Raw genomic sequence first — 14,419 nt, 5'->3', positions numbered from 1 at the left:
CAGTTCAGTCAGTCGAAGGAGGGTGTCAGTGGAAGGGTACTGGTTGGGTCAGCGGGAGAGGAAGAAGCTGAGGGCTTGGAAGCCTTCGTGATGTTGGGGCTTACACCGCTGAAGCTAGATGCCAACTCGCGGACACCTCCTCCTACTGCCCCCTTGACCATGACCCCACCTCCCACCACCAAACCGTCACCTCCCGGACCATCCATAACCTCATCACCTCAGAGGATCTCCCATCCATCGCCTCCAACCTCATAGTCCCACAAGCCTGCACCGCCCGTTTCTACCTCCTGCCCAAAATCCACAAACCTGACTGCCCTGGCCAACCCATTGTCTCAGCCTGTCCTGCCCCACCAAACTCATCTCTGCATACCTTGACACTGTCCTGTCCCCCTTAGTCCAAGAACTTCCCACCTACGTAAGGGGCACCACCCACGCCCTCCACCTCCTCCATGATTTTCGCTTCCCTGGCCCCCAATGCCTTATCTGCACCATGGACATCCAGTCCCTATACACTTCCATCTGCCATCATGAAGGACTCAAAGCCCTCCACTTCTTCCTCTCCCGCCGATCCAACCAGTATCCTTCCTGAAGAAGGGCTTATGCCCGAAATGTCGATTCTCCTATTCCTTGGATGCTGCCTGACCTGCTGCGCTTTTCCAACAACACGTTTTCAGCTTTGATCTCCAGCATCTGCAGTCCTCACTTTCTCCTTCCACTGACACCCTCCTTCGATTGACTGAACTGGTCCTCACTCTTAACACCTTCTCCTTCCAATCCTCCCGCACACCAGCCTCATTCCTGAAGAAGGGCTTATGCCCGAAACGTCGATTCTCCTGCTTCTCGGATGCTACCTGGCCTGCTGTGTTTTTCCAGCAACACACTTTTCTTCTCTGATTCTGTGTCATGTTTTCTGTAAAATTAATGACAACAATAGAATTGTGGCAGATTGCTGCTTCCTTCCCTATCGGCTAAGGGAATTTGATCAACCTACAAATGCCCAAAATATTCCCATGAAATTTACTGTGCTGGTTAAGACATTAGGTAAAATGGCAAGCAAAGAATCGCATCTGAATATATTGAATATTCATTAGCTGATTTTTTTTACGCCATGCAGTTTTAATATCACAATTATTTACAAAAGATCAGTCTATTAACTTTCTTAGAATATTAATGGTTGAAGATTCTACAGATATCCAAAGAAACTTATCAATTTACTCTCTTGTGGAGTTGGTGTGCCGTGTCAAATGTAACAATGGCAGTAACATTGAACTATAGAAATTGGACCAGATTGTAAACATGTGACATCCTATTAATACCTTTGCCATTGCTCTGAATCCTACATGATCTTTTTCTTCAGCATGTAAGTTGTTTTATTTTATCTTGCTAGGTATTTAAAATTACTTCAGTAATTAATATTTTCAGAGATAATGAAGAGATGGCATTTCAATTTATTTAATTCTTCCTTCAGGATTTGAGAAGTATTTTCCCAAAAATAAAACTGCAACGGGACCAAAAGCAAGTGACATTAAAGGTAAAGCACTCTTTAGCCTCTGAAATTGAATTTCTTGATTGAATAAATCACCTCCCTGTATTTGTGCCTTTAACATTTGTACTGTTACGTTACTGTTATTTGTAATAATTTTTTTTAAGTGCATTACTTTTAAGTTTCATTCTGCGGTGTAGTTCTAGCTGGTACTCCTAGTTGCCTTCTTGGGGTATCTAAGATGGACAAAGTGGATTGTTAAGCTCCCGAGGACAGTTTAGTGTCAAGTACATTGGTGAAAATCAGCATCATGTATGTGTCAGACTGGAAAAAGCAATGGATTTTCTTTGCTAAATGATGCTAATAACCAATTAGGTTTTTTTTTAATATGACAGCTGCAGAGCTTTGTAGTGACTCTTACTGATACCAGTTTTTTAAAAAATTTGTATTTGTTTTTAGTTACCATGAAATCATGTCCTCTGGATTACTAATTTAAAAATATAGCGTTCCTAATTATGCTAGTATGACTTAGTTGGTGTTAGTTTGTCTGGCTATTAGCTGCCCTACCCCTTAGATATGACTTTTACCCATAGTGTTACATTATTTTGATGATGTTTTGTGTGGGTAACTATGACCTGTACCATCTGGAAGGAAAAGAGCAGGAATCTGGGAACATCTCTGCCTGCAAGTACCACTTTGTCATTCATCATTCTGACTTGGAAGTACAATGCTGATCTTTCATCATCGCTGCATTAATACTCTGGCATTCCCTGCCTAACAGAATCATAGGAGAACATTTGCCACATGGACTGCAGTGTTTCAAGGTCACCTTCTCATTGGTAGTTTGGGATAGGTAATAAATTGTGGGTGTTAGCAATGCCTATATCCTATGAATAAAAATAAAAATAAATGCCTCTGAATGAAAGATCAAAAGATATTTCAATATTGTGGTACCTTTGTCTGCAGCAAAGCCAAAGGAGTCTGGAGGAGGTAAAGGAGGTGAACCAAGAGGCAGTGGTAAGAAAAGTGGGAAGAAAGAGGAATCTGCTTGGTGGAACCGGTTACAAAAGGTTTGTTTTTGGTAAAATTCATTCACCTCTTGCTGGTGAATAGATGCAATTAATTAGGTCAAACTCATACTTTATGTTTTAGTTATTGATTATGTGAAAGTAAATCTTATCCAGTATTCTGTAATTGAAACAAATACCAAAAGTGTAGAGAAAAAAATCTACTAAACCAGATCTATATATATATGTAGAAAATTAAGTTACTATTGAAGGATTTGTTACTGTTTAATATTTCTAAATTAAACAGTTGTTTTAATTAACAGTCCTACAGTTCCATTGTGAACCTGACTCAAATGTTACTTTTAGCTTTGAATCTGAATTTTTAGCATTTGAATACATGAATAGTTCTAAGATAATTCTGAGTAGTTTTTTTTAATAAGCATGACAAACTTGTTACACTGCTAATACATGACGGTTGATTCTCAAGGGATTCTTTGAGGAACAATTATATGCAATGTTATAGCTTCATTAGTTGAATACGTATGTGGGTTTCAGTGTAACCTGATATTTAACTAGGAATTCAATCTTTTTTCCAACTAATAGTTTTAATAATGTCACAACTGTGAAACTTCACACTAGAAAATTGATTTGTGATTTGATTGTCAGTTGTTTCCATGTCTAATCATTTTTAGAAACTCCATGGTTGATGCAAGCACTTTTATGTGATGTCTTCTATGTCCTTTTCATTAATTTTAGGGAGACTTTCCATGGGATGATAAGGAATTTCGATATTTGGTTGTGGGAGTAGCTGGACTTCTCTCTGGATTCATGTATTTTTACTACCGAAATCCTGGCAGGGAAATCACTTGGAAAGATTTTGTAAATTATTACCTTGCACGTGGTGTGGTAAGTCATTTTAAAATGTGCATCCCTTTGGATGAAGCATAGAGTTATACAGCATGGAAGCAGACTGTTCAGTCCAACTCGTCCATGCTGAACAAGTTTCCCTACTTGCCTGCACTTGGCCCATATCCCACTAAACCTTTCCTATTTGTGTGGGTAACTATGACCTGTACCATCTGGAAGGAAAAGAGCACTAAACCTTTCCTATCCAATTGTCTTTTAAATGTTGTAAGTGTACCTGCATCTACCATTTCATCTGGCAGTTCATTCCACATGTGAACTACCCTCTCTGTGAATGTGACAGTATGGAAGTAAATGTGTATTGCTTTGGCATACCAAGAGAGTCCATTATTAACCATGTGGTGAGGCATTCACCTATATTGGGGAGGAAAACCCTAAATTCAAACCTTTGTTGCAGACAAGTTGGATGATTTCACTTCACATGATTCCTGCTCCTACTTATTGCCAGAAAGTAGAAATTAGGTAAGCTTACCTTCACTGGTCAGTGCATTGAATATAGGAAGTGGGATGTCATGTTGTAGCTGTACAGGACATTGATCAGACCACTTTTAGAATAATACATTCAGTTCTGTTCTCCTTGTTATTGGAAGGATGTTGTGAAACTTGAAAGGATTCAGAAAAGATTTACATGGATGTTGGCCGGGTTGAAGGTTCGAGCTGTAGGGAGAGATTGAATAGGCTGGTGGTATTTTCTCTGAAGCTTTGGAGGCTGAGGGTTGACTTTATGGAGGGTTAATAAAATTGTGAAGTAGTATGGATAGAGAGAATAATCAATGTCTTTTCCCCAGGGTGGGGAAGTCCAAAACTAGAGGACTTAGGTTTAAGGTGAGAGGGGAAGGATTTAAAAGGGACCTAAAGGGCAACTTTTTCATCCAGAGGGTGGTGCACGTATGGAATGAGCTGCCAGAGCAAGTGGTGGAGGCTTGTACAATGACAACATTTAAAAGGCATCTGAATGGCTATATGAATAGGAAGAGTTTAGAGGGATATAGGCCAAATGCTGGCAAATGGGACTAGATTAATTTAGGATATCTGGTCAGCATGGACAAGTTGAGCCGAAGGTTCTGTTTCCATGCTGTACGGCTCTATGACTCTATGATTATAAGGCTCACGTGTGATTATTTATCATTGTACTGAAAGCTGATACTTGCATTTAACTATTTTTGGTGCTGATTCTTGAGACTCCACTTTGAGTTGTGGTGCACTTTGTCTCTGCCAATTTGCTTAAGTTGAACTTGATGGCACCTTTACAGAAATCAGGTTCTGGCTCAATCAGAAAATTTAAAATGAATGTATACTTTGTAGAGTTGTTAAAGTAGGCTCTTTCCCCACCAACTAGCAACACCTTTTAAAATGTCGTGAATTTTTAATTAAAGCAGTCCCTGGTGCTAGTCAGTTGTAGAGGAAGTGAAATAGCACTTTATTCTAATCAAGCATCAGTCACTTGTTCCACACTTCTGCAGGCAGCCTATTGGTTGATACTGCTGATAATCTGTGTGCTAGACTGGATGGTGGAAACAAAAGATTTGACTGTGCTGGTAATCATACCTGCCATTGATGGTGCTGTCCCTATGGTGCAGGTTGGGTGCCAGCGTTCTTGCAGCAGATGGAGCAGATCTGCAAGCAGCTGATGCGGAGCCAGCTCATTGACAGGTAGGTGTGCCAGGCCAGTGGAAAACAGTGAAACATCAAATTTTTAGAGCACAGAAGGAGGCAATTCAATTTATTTCACCTGTATTCTCTCCGAAAGAACTATCTGTCCCATTATCCTCTCTTTTTTTGTACCATTATAAATAGAATCATGAAACTTTTGGTTTTGGCTGGTAACAAGGTGGACGCAGCTAGACCTGGCCTGATACTCTCTCATCTCTTTGGCATGTCTTCTTACATCAAGTGGCACTTGGAAATATTATGACTGGAATGTTTTCTAATGTGCTATAAAGGTTTATTCCAATTGGATGCAATATTACATCTTCAGTGAAATAAGTTTTATATTATGGCTGATGCTTAACAGAGCCCATTATCTTTAAGAAGCACTGTGTTTTTCAAGAGTCTAGAAAGTGTTTCAATACAGCAAGTTTCTTAATAATATTGAAAATGATCCTGCTGCTCTGCTGCGATAAATCTTTTTATTGACCTGGTTCAGAAAAGTGGAAGATGAAAGACTTGCTTGAAAAAATCACATTCAAAATGTTATACCTATTGAAATAAAAATACACCAAAGATTAACTGAAAAATACTTTCATACAATCAAAGTTGGCCCAAAAATACAAAATGTATAATTAAAATAAATAACAAACTTATTTCTTTCTGTTCCTTTAAATAAGTTTTCTTAGACATCTTGTTAAAAGTGGGACTGAACTCCTGTTCCATGGATCACTAGTCATTTTCATTACACACTTCCTAAAGACCTCCATTGAAATGTGGGATGCTTAAATAATTAGCTCAAAGTGCAAAATAAATGGGATTAAATATTTTGATTGTGTTTCTTCAACGTGGAACTAGGCCAGGGCATGTACACTGGATCAATGCAGAAAAGAAACATACGTTTTACAAATACCACAAGTTAATATTACTTAAACAAGGAGCAAATAAATGTGTCTCAAAGGTACTTGTCAATTTCTTCTCAATATTTTATATGATGTCCAGCATGTCTATTTTCCATGCTGTGTGAATAGAACCTTTCCTCCTCACTCCACACGCATAAAATGTCAAATCAATTGTTGCTTCAGCTTTGCTAAAACCAAGATAGAGTGACTACATCACATGAAGTGAAATATGATGCATGGATAGTTGCTTCTTTTTGCATATTGGCTGATTCTGCAGATTATTGTCATTGTGAGTGCTGCCATTGAATTTACTATATTCATTTATCCCTTTTGGTGTAGTTTTAAAAAGATCAACACGATATTTCATTGTTACTATTGTTTATTACATCCCAATATTGTTTATCTTGTAACTGATGTATTCATGTTTTCATGAACTCTATGTGGGAAATTGGTTAATTGATGTAATTGTGTGATGCAAAGAATTAATAGTGCAACTGAGTGTTCTGTTAAAATAATTGCTGCTTTTGTTTTCATTCACTTTCTGGATATCCTCATCCCATGCAATGTCTGCACCTATTGCTCATCCTTAAAACTTAGTAGCTTACTAAACTGTCAGCTTGAGTTCCATTTAACCGAACTTCAGCTTTATGATTTTAGTCAGGACTGACTGAAGGGAAGAAGTTATTACCACCTTTGTGCTTCAGCAATATGACATAATTTTTGAAGATATTTCTTTGTTGAAGATCTCGTTTGCTGAGTTTCGTTTCCGATGGTTCATAGAAACTTAAGGATTTGCATTTTTTTAAATTTGAAAGCTACAAACTGGTAATTGTTGTATACTGACTATACAGATGAAAACTTACAAAATTATAACAGCTGTCTGGAATGTTATAATATCATTTCATAACTATTGACAAAATGCATCCTTCACTGTTCCTGACATAGGAGTCTCTTTACTATTTATTTGTCATTTCAGGTTGATCGCCTAGAGGTTGTCAACAAGCAGTTTGTGCGGGTGATTTTCACTCCAGGAACTACAACTGATGTTGTAAGTAGGAAGGAACCTATACTGTTCATTTTTGATGCTTGAATCTTTGCCAGAATCATAAACATGAAACATTAAATCTTGACTAGAGAATTTTGTGTTTTTATTTAACTTTAATAATGAGGGTAGCCAGCAGAGGGCACTTATGTCCAACATTCAATATGCTCTGCAGCGGTCCTTATAATTGAGATTGTAACAATCTGGGTTAAAGTCTCATTTTTGCAGCGATTGCTATGCAATGTAGTTATAAAGTACGAAAACATTTTGCAATTCTTCAGAAGAATGTAATAAATGAAGTTTCATTTGGACTTGTAATGTTTTTGAAGCCTCATTAAATGAGATGTATGTATTTTCAAGCAGTCGATATTTTTTTCCGAAGTGCCATGAGTATTGCATTCTGAATTTCCAGGAGATCATCTGATGATTGCCTCCTTTTGATCCCCCACCCTAAAACTTACTATTTGCTGCTCCAAGCAAGCAGCCAGGGAAGCATGCTGAGCTTTAAAATTGTTTCTTTATTTAAATTCTGTCACTCAAGGTGCGAAATACTACTACAAAGGAAGGCTTTGAGTACTGAATGTCTTGTATCTCTGGTAGAACATTTCCCATTGCATGCCTTAAAGCAAGAGTGAAAAAGTTTGTTTACCCCATTTTGTAGCTTCTGAAATAAGCAGAGTGCGCTCAGTTATTCGCTGCAGTGTATTGTCTTTTAGGAATTATGTTGATGATGTCCGATCAGATTTCATACAAAACAATGCTTGTGAACTTAGGTCTCAGGTCAAAGGACAATATGCAAAAAATAATTCCATTTGTATCCCAAAATCCCATGTCTGTTTAACTGTTGAATTTTTCTAGAATCAAACATTGATGTGTATTTCAACATGCAAATAATTTATTGAGTTTACTTCAAGGAAAAAAATTGCTCTATTTGTCACACATTGTCATATGCATTTTCATAAGATTGTCAAAAATAGGAGCAGAAGTAGACCATTGGGCCCTATTGAGTCTGCTCTGCCATTCAATGAAGTCATGGCTCCTCAACTCTATTTTCCTGCTTTTTCCCCATAACCTTTGATTCCCTTATTGATCAAAAATCTGTCTGTTTCGATCTGGAATATACTTAACAACCCAGCCTCTACAGCCCTCTGCAGTAAAGAATTACACCGATTCACTAATATTTTGAGAGAACTAAATCCTCCTTGTCTCTATCCTAACTGGGTGATCTTTTGCTCTGAGATTGTCCTTTGGTTCTAAACTGTAACCAAGACAAAACAATCTCTCCATGTCCCCTCTAAAGCCTCATCAGAATCAAATATGTTTCCATAAGGTCACAATATCAATGAGTACGAGCCCAACCTACGCCATGTCACCTTATAAGGAAATCCCTGCATAACTGGGATCAATTTAGTGAACCTGTGCCTCCAATGTCAATATATATTTCCATAGTTTGGAGGAACCAAAGCTGTTCACAGTATTCTAGGTGTGGTGGCAAGACTTCCCTATTTTAATATTTTATTCCCTTTGAAATATAGGCCAACATTCCATTTGCCTTCCTTATTAAACGTTGGCCTGTTTGCAAACTTTTTGCGATTTATGTATGAGGACTTCTAAATCCCTCTCATATTTAAAGAATATTCAGCACCTTTATTCCTCCTGCCAAAGTGCATAACTTCATATTGCCCCACATGATATTCTAAGTGTCAAGTATGTACCTACTCACTTCATCCGACTATATCCCTTTGTAAACTCCTCACTGCTTGCCTTCCTATCTATTTTTGTGTTTTCCATAAACTTTGCAATAGTGCATTCACTTCTGTTGTCCATGTAATTCATACATATGGTAAATAATTGTTGCCCTAGCATTGATCTTTGTGGCACTCCACTGTGACACCTACTTCCTTTCATCCTCCCTATGGAGGAATAATCTATTTATTTAAACAATTTGTGCAAATTTAATAAGAATTTAGAATTAAATTTTCAATTTAGTTTATTTTTGCCCCAGAGAAAAAATTACTAATTTTATCAAATTTGTTACTCAATGATATGAACTAACTATATGAATACAGCATACTGGATAGATTACTAATTTGGTATTCTATCCTTCACCCACTTAGAGCTATGTATGGTTTAATATTGGAAGTGTGGATACATTTGAGCGTAATTTGGAAAATGTGCAACAAGAGATAGGGATTGAACCAGCAAATCGTGCAGCTGTAGTGTACAATACTGAGAGCGATGGGTAAGTAGGAACCCAAATATGTCATTGTTTATTTCAAAATAAAAATATGCACTATGAATTTAGGTTTATGTAAATGTGTATATATGGTGTCTTAACATCCCTGTGCTGGGTGCTTGCATTGAGGTGATAGGGACAGTGTTGTCTTATAGGAATTGCTAATCTTACTGGCATCAAATCTTGATTGCCACTGCAAGAGGTGGTTATTAAAATATGTACGGCAGTAAGGTCTCTCTGATTGCATGTTATTTATTCTTTTCAAAACAAAATGGTGGACAGGAGAGGATCGTGGCTGAGAGAGATCTTGGCTGTTGGTTTTGAGGTTTTTTTCCAGCGCTCAGCTGGGTTTAGTCACTTCCTTGAGGTGGTACTTGCTGTTTTGTTTTACACGTTATTACATTGTTTTTGGAACTTTGTCAAAAAGATCAAAAATAAAGATCCCTTAAAAGGGAGGAAGGAGAGTGAGTTTCGGGAGAGTGACCACGTGGTAAGGTCGGAGTCTGAGGAATTGCATAAATCTCAGAGATCCGTTTTTATGAAGCAGCGAACAGTGTAGTTTCACAGCTGTCAGACTGAGAAATTGTATAAGAGCTCTGGAGATGGGATTTCACTAAAACATGCAGTGAAGTTTCACAGCTGATATGGGAAGTCTAATAGCCAGCTTTCCTGGATTATTGCAGAGGTTTCATTGATTTAGAAAATCATGGCTTGAAATCGCAGAAGAGGACAACCTTTGGTTTTTGAGCCTGATTTTAAGAATTTAGAATCTTTTAGAATTGAGAATTAGGTTTATTGTCACGTGTACTTGTGTACAATGTCGTCACAAATGGGGCCATCTTAGATACAAAGCACCTAGGTACAAATCTTAGATACTGTAGTGATTAGAACCAGGTTGACCTTGTTGACTACGAGGTCATTGATTGGCCTAGGTGAATAGCCCCAATCAGAAAGCCCTGGCTGACTAAAATAACCAGGAAATGAGAATCACCTCTTCAGGCAACTGACTCAGAGCTGGTTGGCCGGCCACAAGTAAATAAATGATGTGTAGGTGCCAGTGTTAGACTGGGGTAGACAAAGTTAAAAATCACACAACACCAGGTTATAGTTCAACAGGTTTATTTGGAACTATAAGCTTTCAGAGTGCTGTTCCTTCGTCAGGTAGCTAGTGGGGCAGGATCATAGGACACAGAATTTATAGTAAAAGGTGCGACGTATTAAACAAACCTAGATTGCTGTTAAATCTTAATCTCTTAGAATAGGTGGCAGGTTTCGATTCTATTTTGTTCAAAAAGCACAGTCTGTAGGCAGTCAGTCCATGTGACATTTTATCAATTCCTACTTTGGAAATAGAACCATTAGATTCCAGGTTGGAATACTGACAGACTGTAACCACACACCTTCAAAACATTGAGCTGAGATGCCACTTTTTTTTATAAAACCTTTAGTTATCTCAGGACTGTCACTTGAAAGAAGTTCTGGGATTAACAAAGTAATGAATTGAAGCCTGCAACCCATTTTAAGCAATTAAGATTTAACAGCAATTTAGATTTGTTCAATGCATCGCATCAGTAGTATGACACTTTGATCTTTTACTCTAAATTCTGTGTCCTACGCCACAAGCTATCAGATGAAGGAGTAGCGCTCTGAAAGATGGTACTTCCAAAAAATTCTGCTGGACTATAAGCTGGTGTTGTGTGATTTCTAACCCATTAGGTAAAGGGTGAGTTGATGACGGGACACTGACTTCTGTGCAGTTATTTCAGATACTAAAATAGATTAGGTACAAAAATAGAGAAATAAAGACAAAAGCTAAAATTTCTACATCACAGAGCTTCATAGTAAAACTTAGGTAGATATAGAAATAAAGTTAAAAGATAAACGCTACAGTCCTTCTATGGTCTGCAGTCTCTGCACGCTGTGGACATTCCACATGTGGTCTTATTTCTCCCTGCACTGTTGAGCTCAAGATCTGTGACAGGCTGACCGCACCAGGCCCCAGTCCGACGCGGGCTGGACATCAAACTCAGTGCTAACTACTGGCAGTCTTGCCCATTGCAGCCCTGTGACTGCCGGACGTCCTTCTGGCTCCAGCCCTGTGACTGCCGGACGTCCTTCTGGCTCCAGTCCTGTGATTGCCGGCTGTCCTGCCGGCTCCAGCCCTGTGACCGCCGGCCTTCCTTCTGGCTCCAGCCCTGTGACCGCAGGACGTCCTGCCGGCTACAGCCCTGTAACTGCCGTCCTGCCGGCTCCAGCCCTGTGACCGCTGGCCGTCCTTCTGGCTGCAGCCCTGTGACCGCCGTCCGTCCTTCTGGCTGCAGCCCTGTGACCGCCGTCTGTCCTGCTGGCTCCAGCCCTGTGACCATCGGCCGTCCTTCCGGCTCCAGCCCTGTGACCGCCGACCGTCCTTCCGGTTCCAGCCCTGTGACCGCCGGCCGTCCTGCCCGCTCCAGCTCTGTGACTGTCCCATTCCAACTTGACTGCTGGCCCTCCTGCTCCACTCCGCACCGTCCCTGCAACTGCTGGGTGAGGAACCGTAATAAATGGAAACATTAAGAAAACGTAGAAAGTAAGACCAGCAAAGCAGACGGATTAGACAAGCTCTGGGCTCCTGGGCTGACGAGCCTGCACATTGCACTGCTACTCTGCCACCATCTTGAAAAGTTTAAATTTAGCACTTGACCACCCCAGGCTTTCGTTTTTTGCATATTTCCAATTATATGCATTTCCCCAGGCTTTTAACATCCTTAACTGTGTGTGCAAGTTTTCTTTTCTTTAATAACCTTGATTTTTCAATGCATTTTATTCATTTTCCTGTCCACTTCTCAATTTTAATTTCAGAGAAAGGAGTTTGCAGCCGAAATGCTATCTTGTTTGTTTCCTTCAGTCTTGCTGTGTGTTTCCAGCAATTTTTTTTGTGTATTGTCAGGTTTGTATGGTAACAAGGCTTGATGTAATCATTTTAACTAAAATCTTTTTGATTGTTAAACTGTTTTTAATTTTCATGCAGTTCGTTCATGCTAAGCATATTCCCCACACTGTTACTCATCAGCTTTTTGCTGTATGCACTGCGACGAGGTTCTATGGCAGCAGGCCGTGGGGGGCGAGGTGGTGGACTCTTCAGTGTGGGAGAAACAACAGCAAAAATGCTGAAAGACGAGATTGATGTCAAATTCAAGGATGTTGCAGGATGTGAAGAAGCTAAATTAGAAATCATGGAATTTGTTAACTTTCTGAAAAACCCTAAGCAATATCAGGATTTGGGGGCCAAGATCCCAAAGGTATGGAAACTATGTTGATAATCTGAAGAATGTTTGAAGCAACAGGAAAAAAGTGTAACATCTTAATTGCAGGAATGTTCAATTTATGGTGCTTTGCATGAGGAAGGTCACAAAATCGTAAACAAATAGTGCTGGCAAACCTTTCTGTTTCAACATACAACAATGGTTGTCTGACAATAGCTGTGCCTTGGAGGATGTCATAGAATATCTCTGCCTTTGAGATGAACAACGCAACTCTTCAGAAGTATTTAATTGATTCTGAAACACTTTGGAATGTCCTAAGGTTCATGAGAACTGCAATCTAAAAACCAAGTTTGTTTGATTGTTACATTATAAATTTTGCATTTTTGAAAGGTCATTGTCATGCAGGGCATTAATTATAAAGGAAATCAATTTAATTATTCTGTTTAGTTGCTGTGTTTTTACTTGCAGGTTATTGAAACAGTGCAGTGCACAAATATAAATTATACCATTTCAAACTATAAGCAAGTTAGAAAATAGATGATATCCATGTCCAATTTATATTGCAACATCTGCAAAGGAGGATAAAGCATTACATCTCTTATTTTTATCCAGCAGTGTTTGAAACAATGTTGTATTGTCGATTCTAAATGTGCCTAATATTTGTAGTAATGATCCCTCAATGGTTACAGGGTGCTATTCTGTCTGGACCACCAGGAACTGGAAAAACCCTGTTGGCTAAAGCAACAGCTGGGGAAGCCAATGTTCCTTTTATAACTGTTAATGGATCTGAATTCCTGGAGATGTTTGTTGGTGTTGGACCAGCCAGGGTAAGAAAGGAAATTGCTATATGTCACTGAGTTGAGTGTTATTTTTAAGCATTATCATCCTCCAATTTGGTAATCAACTCTGGACCAGCAATGGTAGTGGACCTCATAATGGGGCATTTGATTTAACTGTTAAAAATATTGAACAATTCTTACTTTGCAGTTTGAATAATTTACTTGATGCAATGTTTGTAGAACTGTTTTTTTTTATTCCTAATTCTGCATTTTTGTTCATTCCCAAAACAATCAAGTAAGATATAAATTTTTTAAAGATGTAAAATGACTGTCATTGTCTTATCACAGTTCTGAATCTTTATATTTGACACTAGCAAAAAAAGAAAAGGTGTTGCAAATACACTATCATTTTACAGATATTCTAAAGGAAGTGAATTTTATCTGTTGCACCCATTTTCTCACAGTGTGTTTCTGTCTGACTTGATTTTCTTATTCTAGTGATCCTTTCAGCTCAACAATCGTTTTGTTTTTGCATATATTCTATACAGTATCCTTCCTCAAACATGAGATGAGCAACCTCTGTTTATTAAGACTTTTAATTGCATTGTAATGTCAGTAGGAGAAGAATTTCTGATGTAGCTTAGTTCATTATTCACATGTGACCCTAGGGAAAAGCTGACCAAAAGATCATGCTGGGATGCCTTTGCTTGATCTGCACCTGAACTATGCTGGATACTATTTTGATTCATTGTGTTTTCGTCTTCTTGGGCCTGAAAAAAAAACAAGCTGAATCAGATTATTTAAATAGAGCGGTCAGTAGCAGAGCGGCCCTGGCAGAGGTCAAACTGAGCACAGTGTGCAGGTTATTGCAAAGCAAGTGCATGATTGGACTCTTGACAATCCATTCCATAACATGATAAGCAAGAGTAGACTGATGGGGTGGTAATTGACCAGGTTGGATTTGCCCTGAAGGGCTTATGCCCGAAATGTTGATTCTCCTTCTCCTTTGATGCTGCCTGACCTGCTGCGCTTTTCCAGCAACACATTTTTAAGTTCTGATCTCCAGTCCTCACTTCCTCCTACATAAAATACTGGGCAACTTTCCATATTGTCAGGTAGATGTCATAGTATATTGTAACATCTTGACTAGGGTG

The 14,419-nt window shown here is 38.9% G+C and overlaps 1 protein-coding gene across 1 annotated transcript in view; it reads left to right on the top strand.

Annotated features, from left to right (window-relative positions):
• Positions 1-14,419, top strand: part of LOC122558324 (AFG3-like protein 1) — a 58,036-nt gene that overhangs the window by 9,273 nt on the left and 34,344 nt on the right. Inside the window, exons 3-9 of the mRNA XM_043706768.1 lie at positions 1,469-1,531; positions 2,450-2,553; positions 3,247-3,396; positions 6,940-7,011; positions 9,123-9,247; positions 12,252-12,522; positions 13,176-13,313. Of these exons, the coding sequence (XP_043562703.1) occupies positions 1,469-1,531; positions 2,450-2,553; positions 3,247-3,396; positions 6,940-7,011; positions 9,123-9,247; positions 12,252-12,522; positions 13,176-13,313 (923 nt within the window). The remainder of the gene's footprint in view (positions 1-1,468; positions 1,532-2,449; positions 2,554-3,246; positions 3,397-6,939; positions 7,012-9,122; positions 9,248-12,251; positions 12,523-13,175; positions 13,314-14,419) is intronic.

The sequence above is a fragment of the Chiloscyllium plagiosum genome, chromosome 17, assembly GCF_004010195.1.
Source record: "Chiloscyllium plagiosum isolate BGI_BamShark_2017 chromosome 17, ASM401019v2, whole genome shotgun sequence".
Classification (NCBI taxonomy): Eukaryota; Metazoa; Chordata; class Chondrichthyes; order Orectolobiformes; family Hemiscylliidae; genus Chiloscyllium; species Chiloscyllium plagiosum.
The sequence above is the reverse complement of the archived record's forward strand: the minus strand, read 5'-3'. Positions and strand labels throughout refer to the sequence as shown.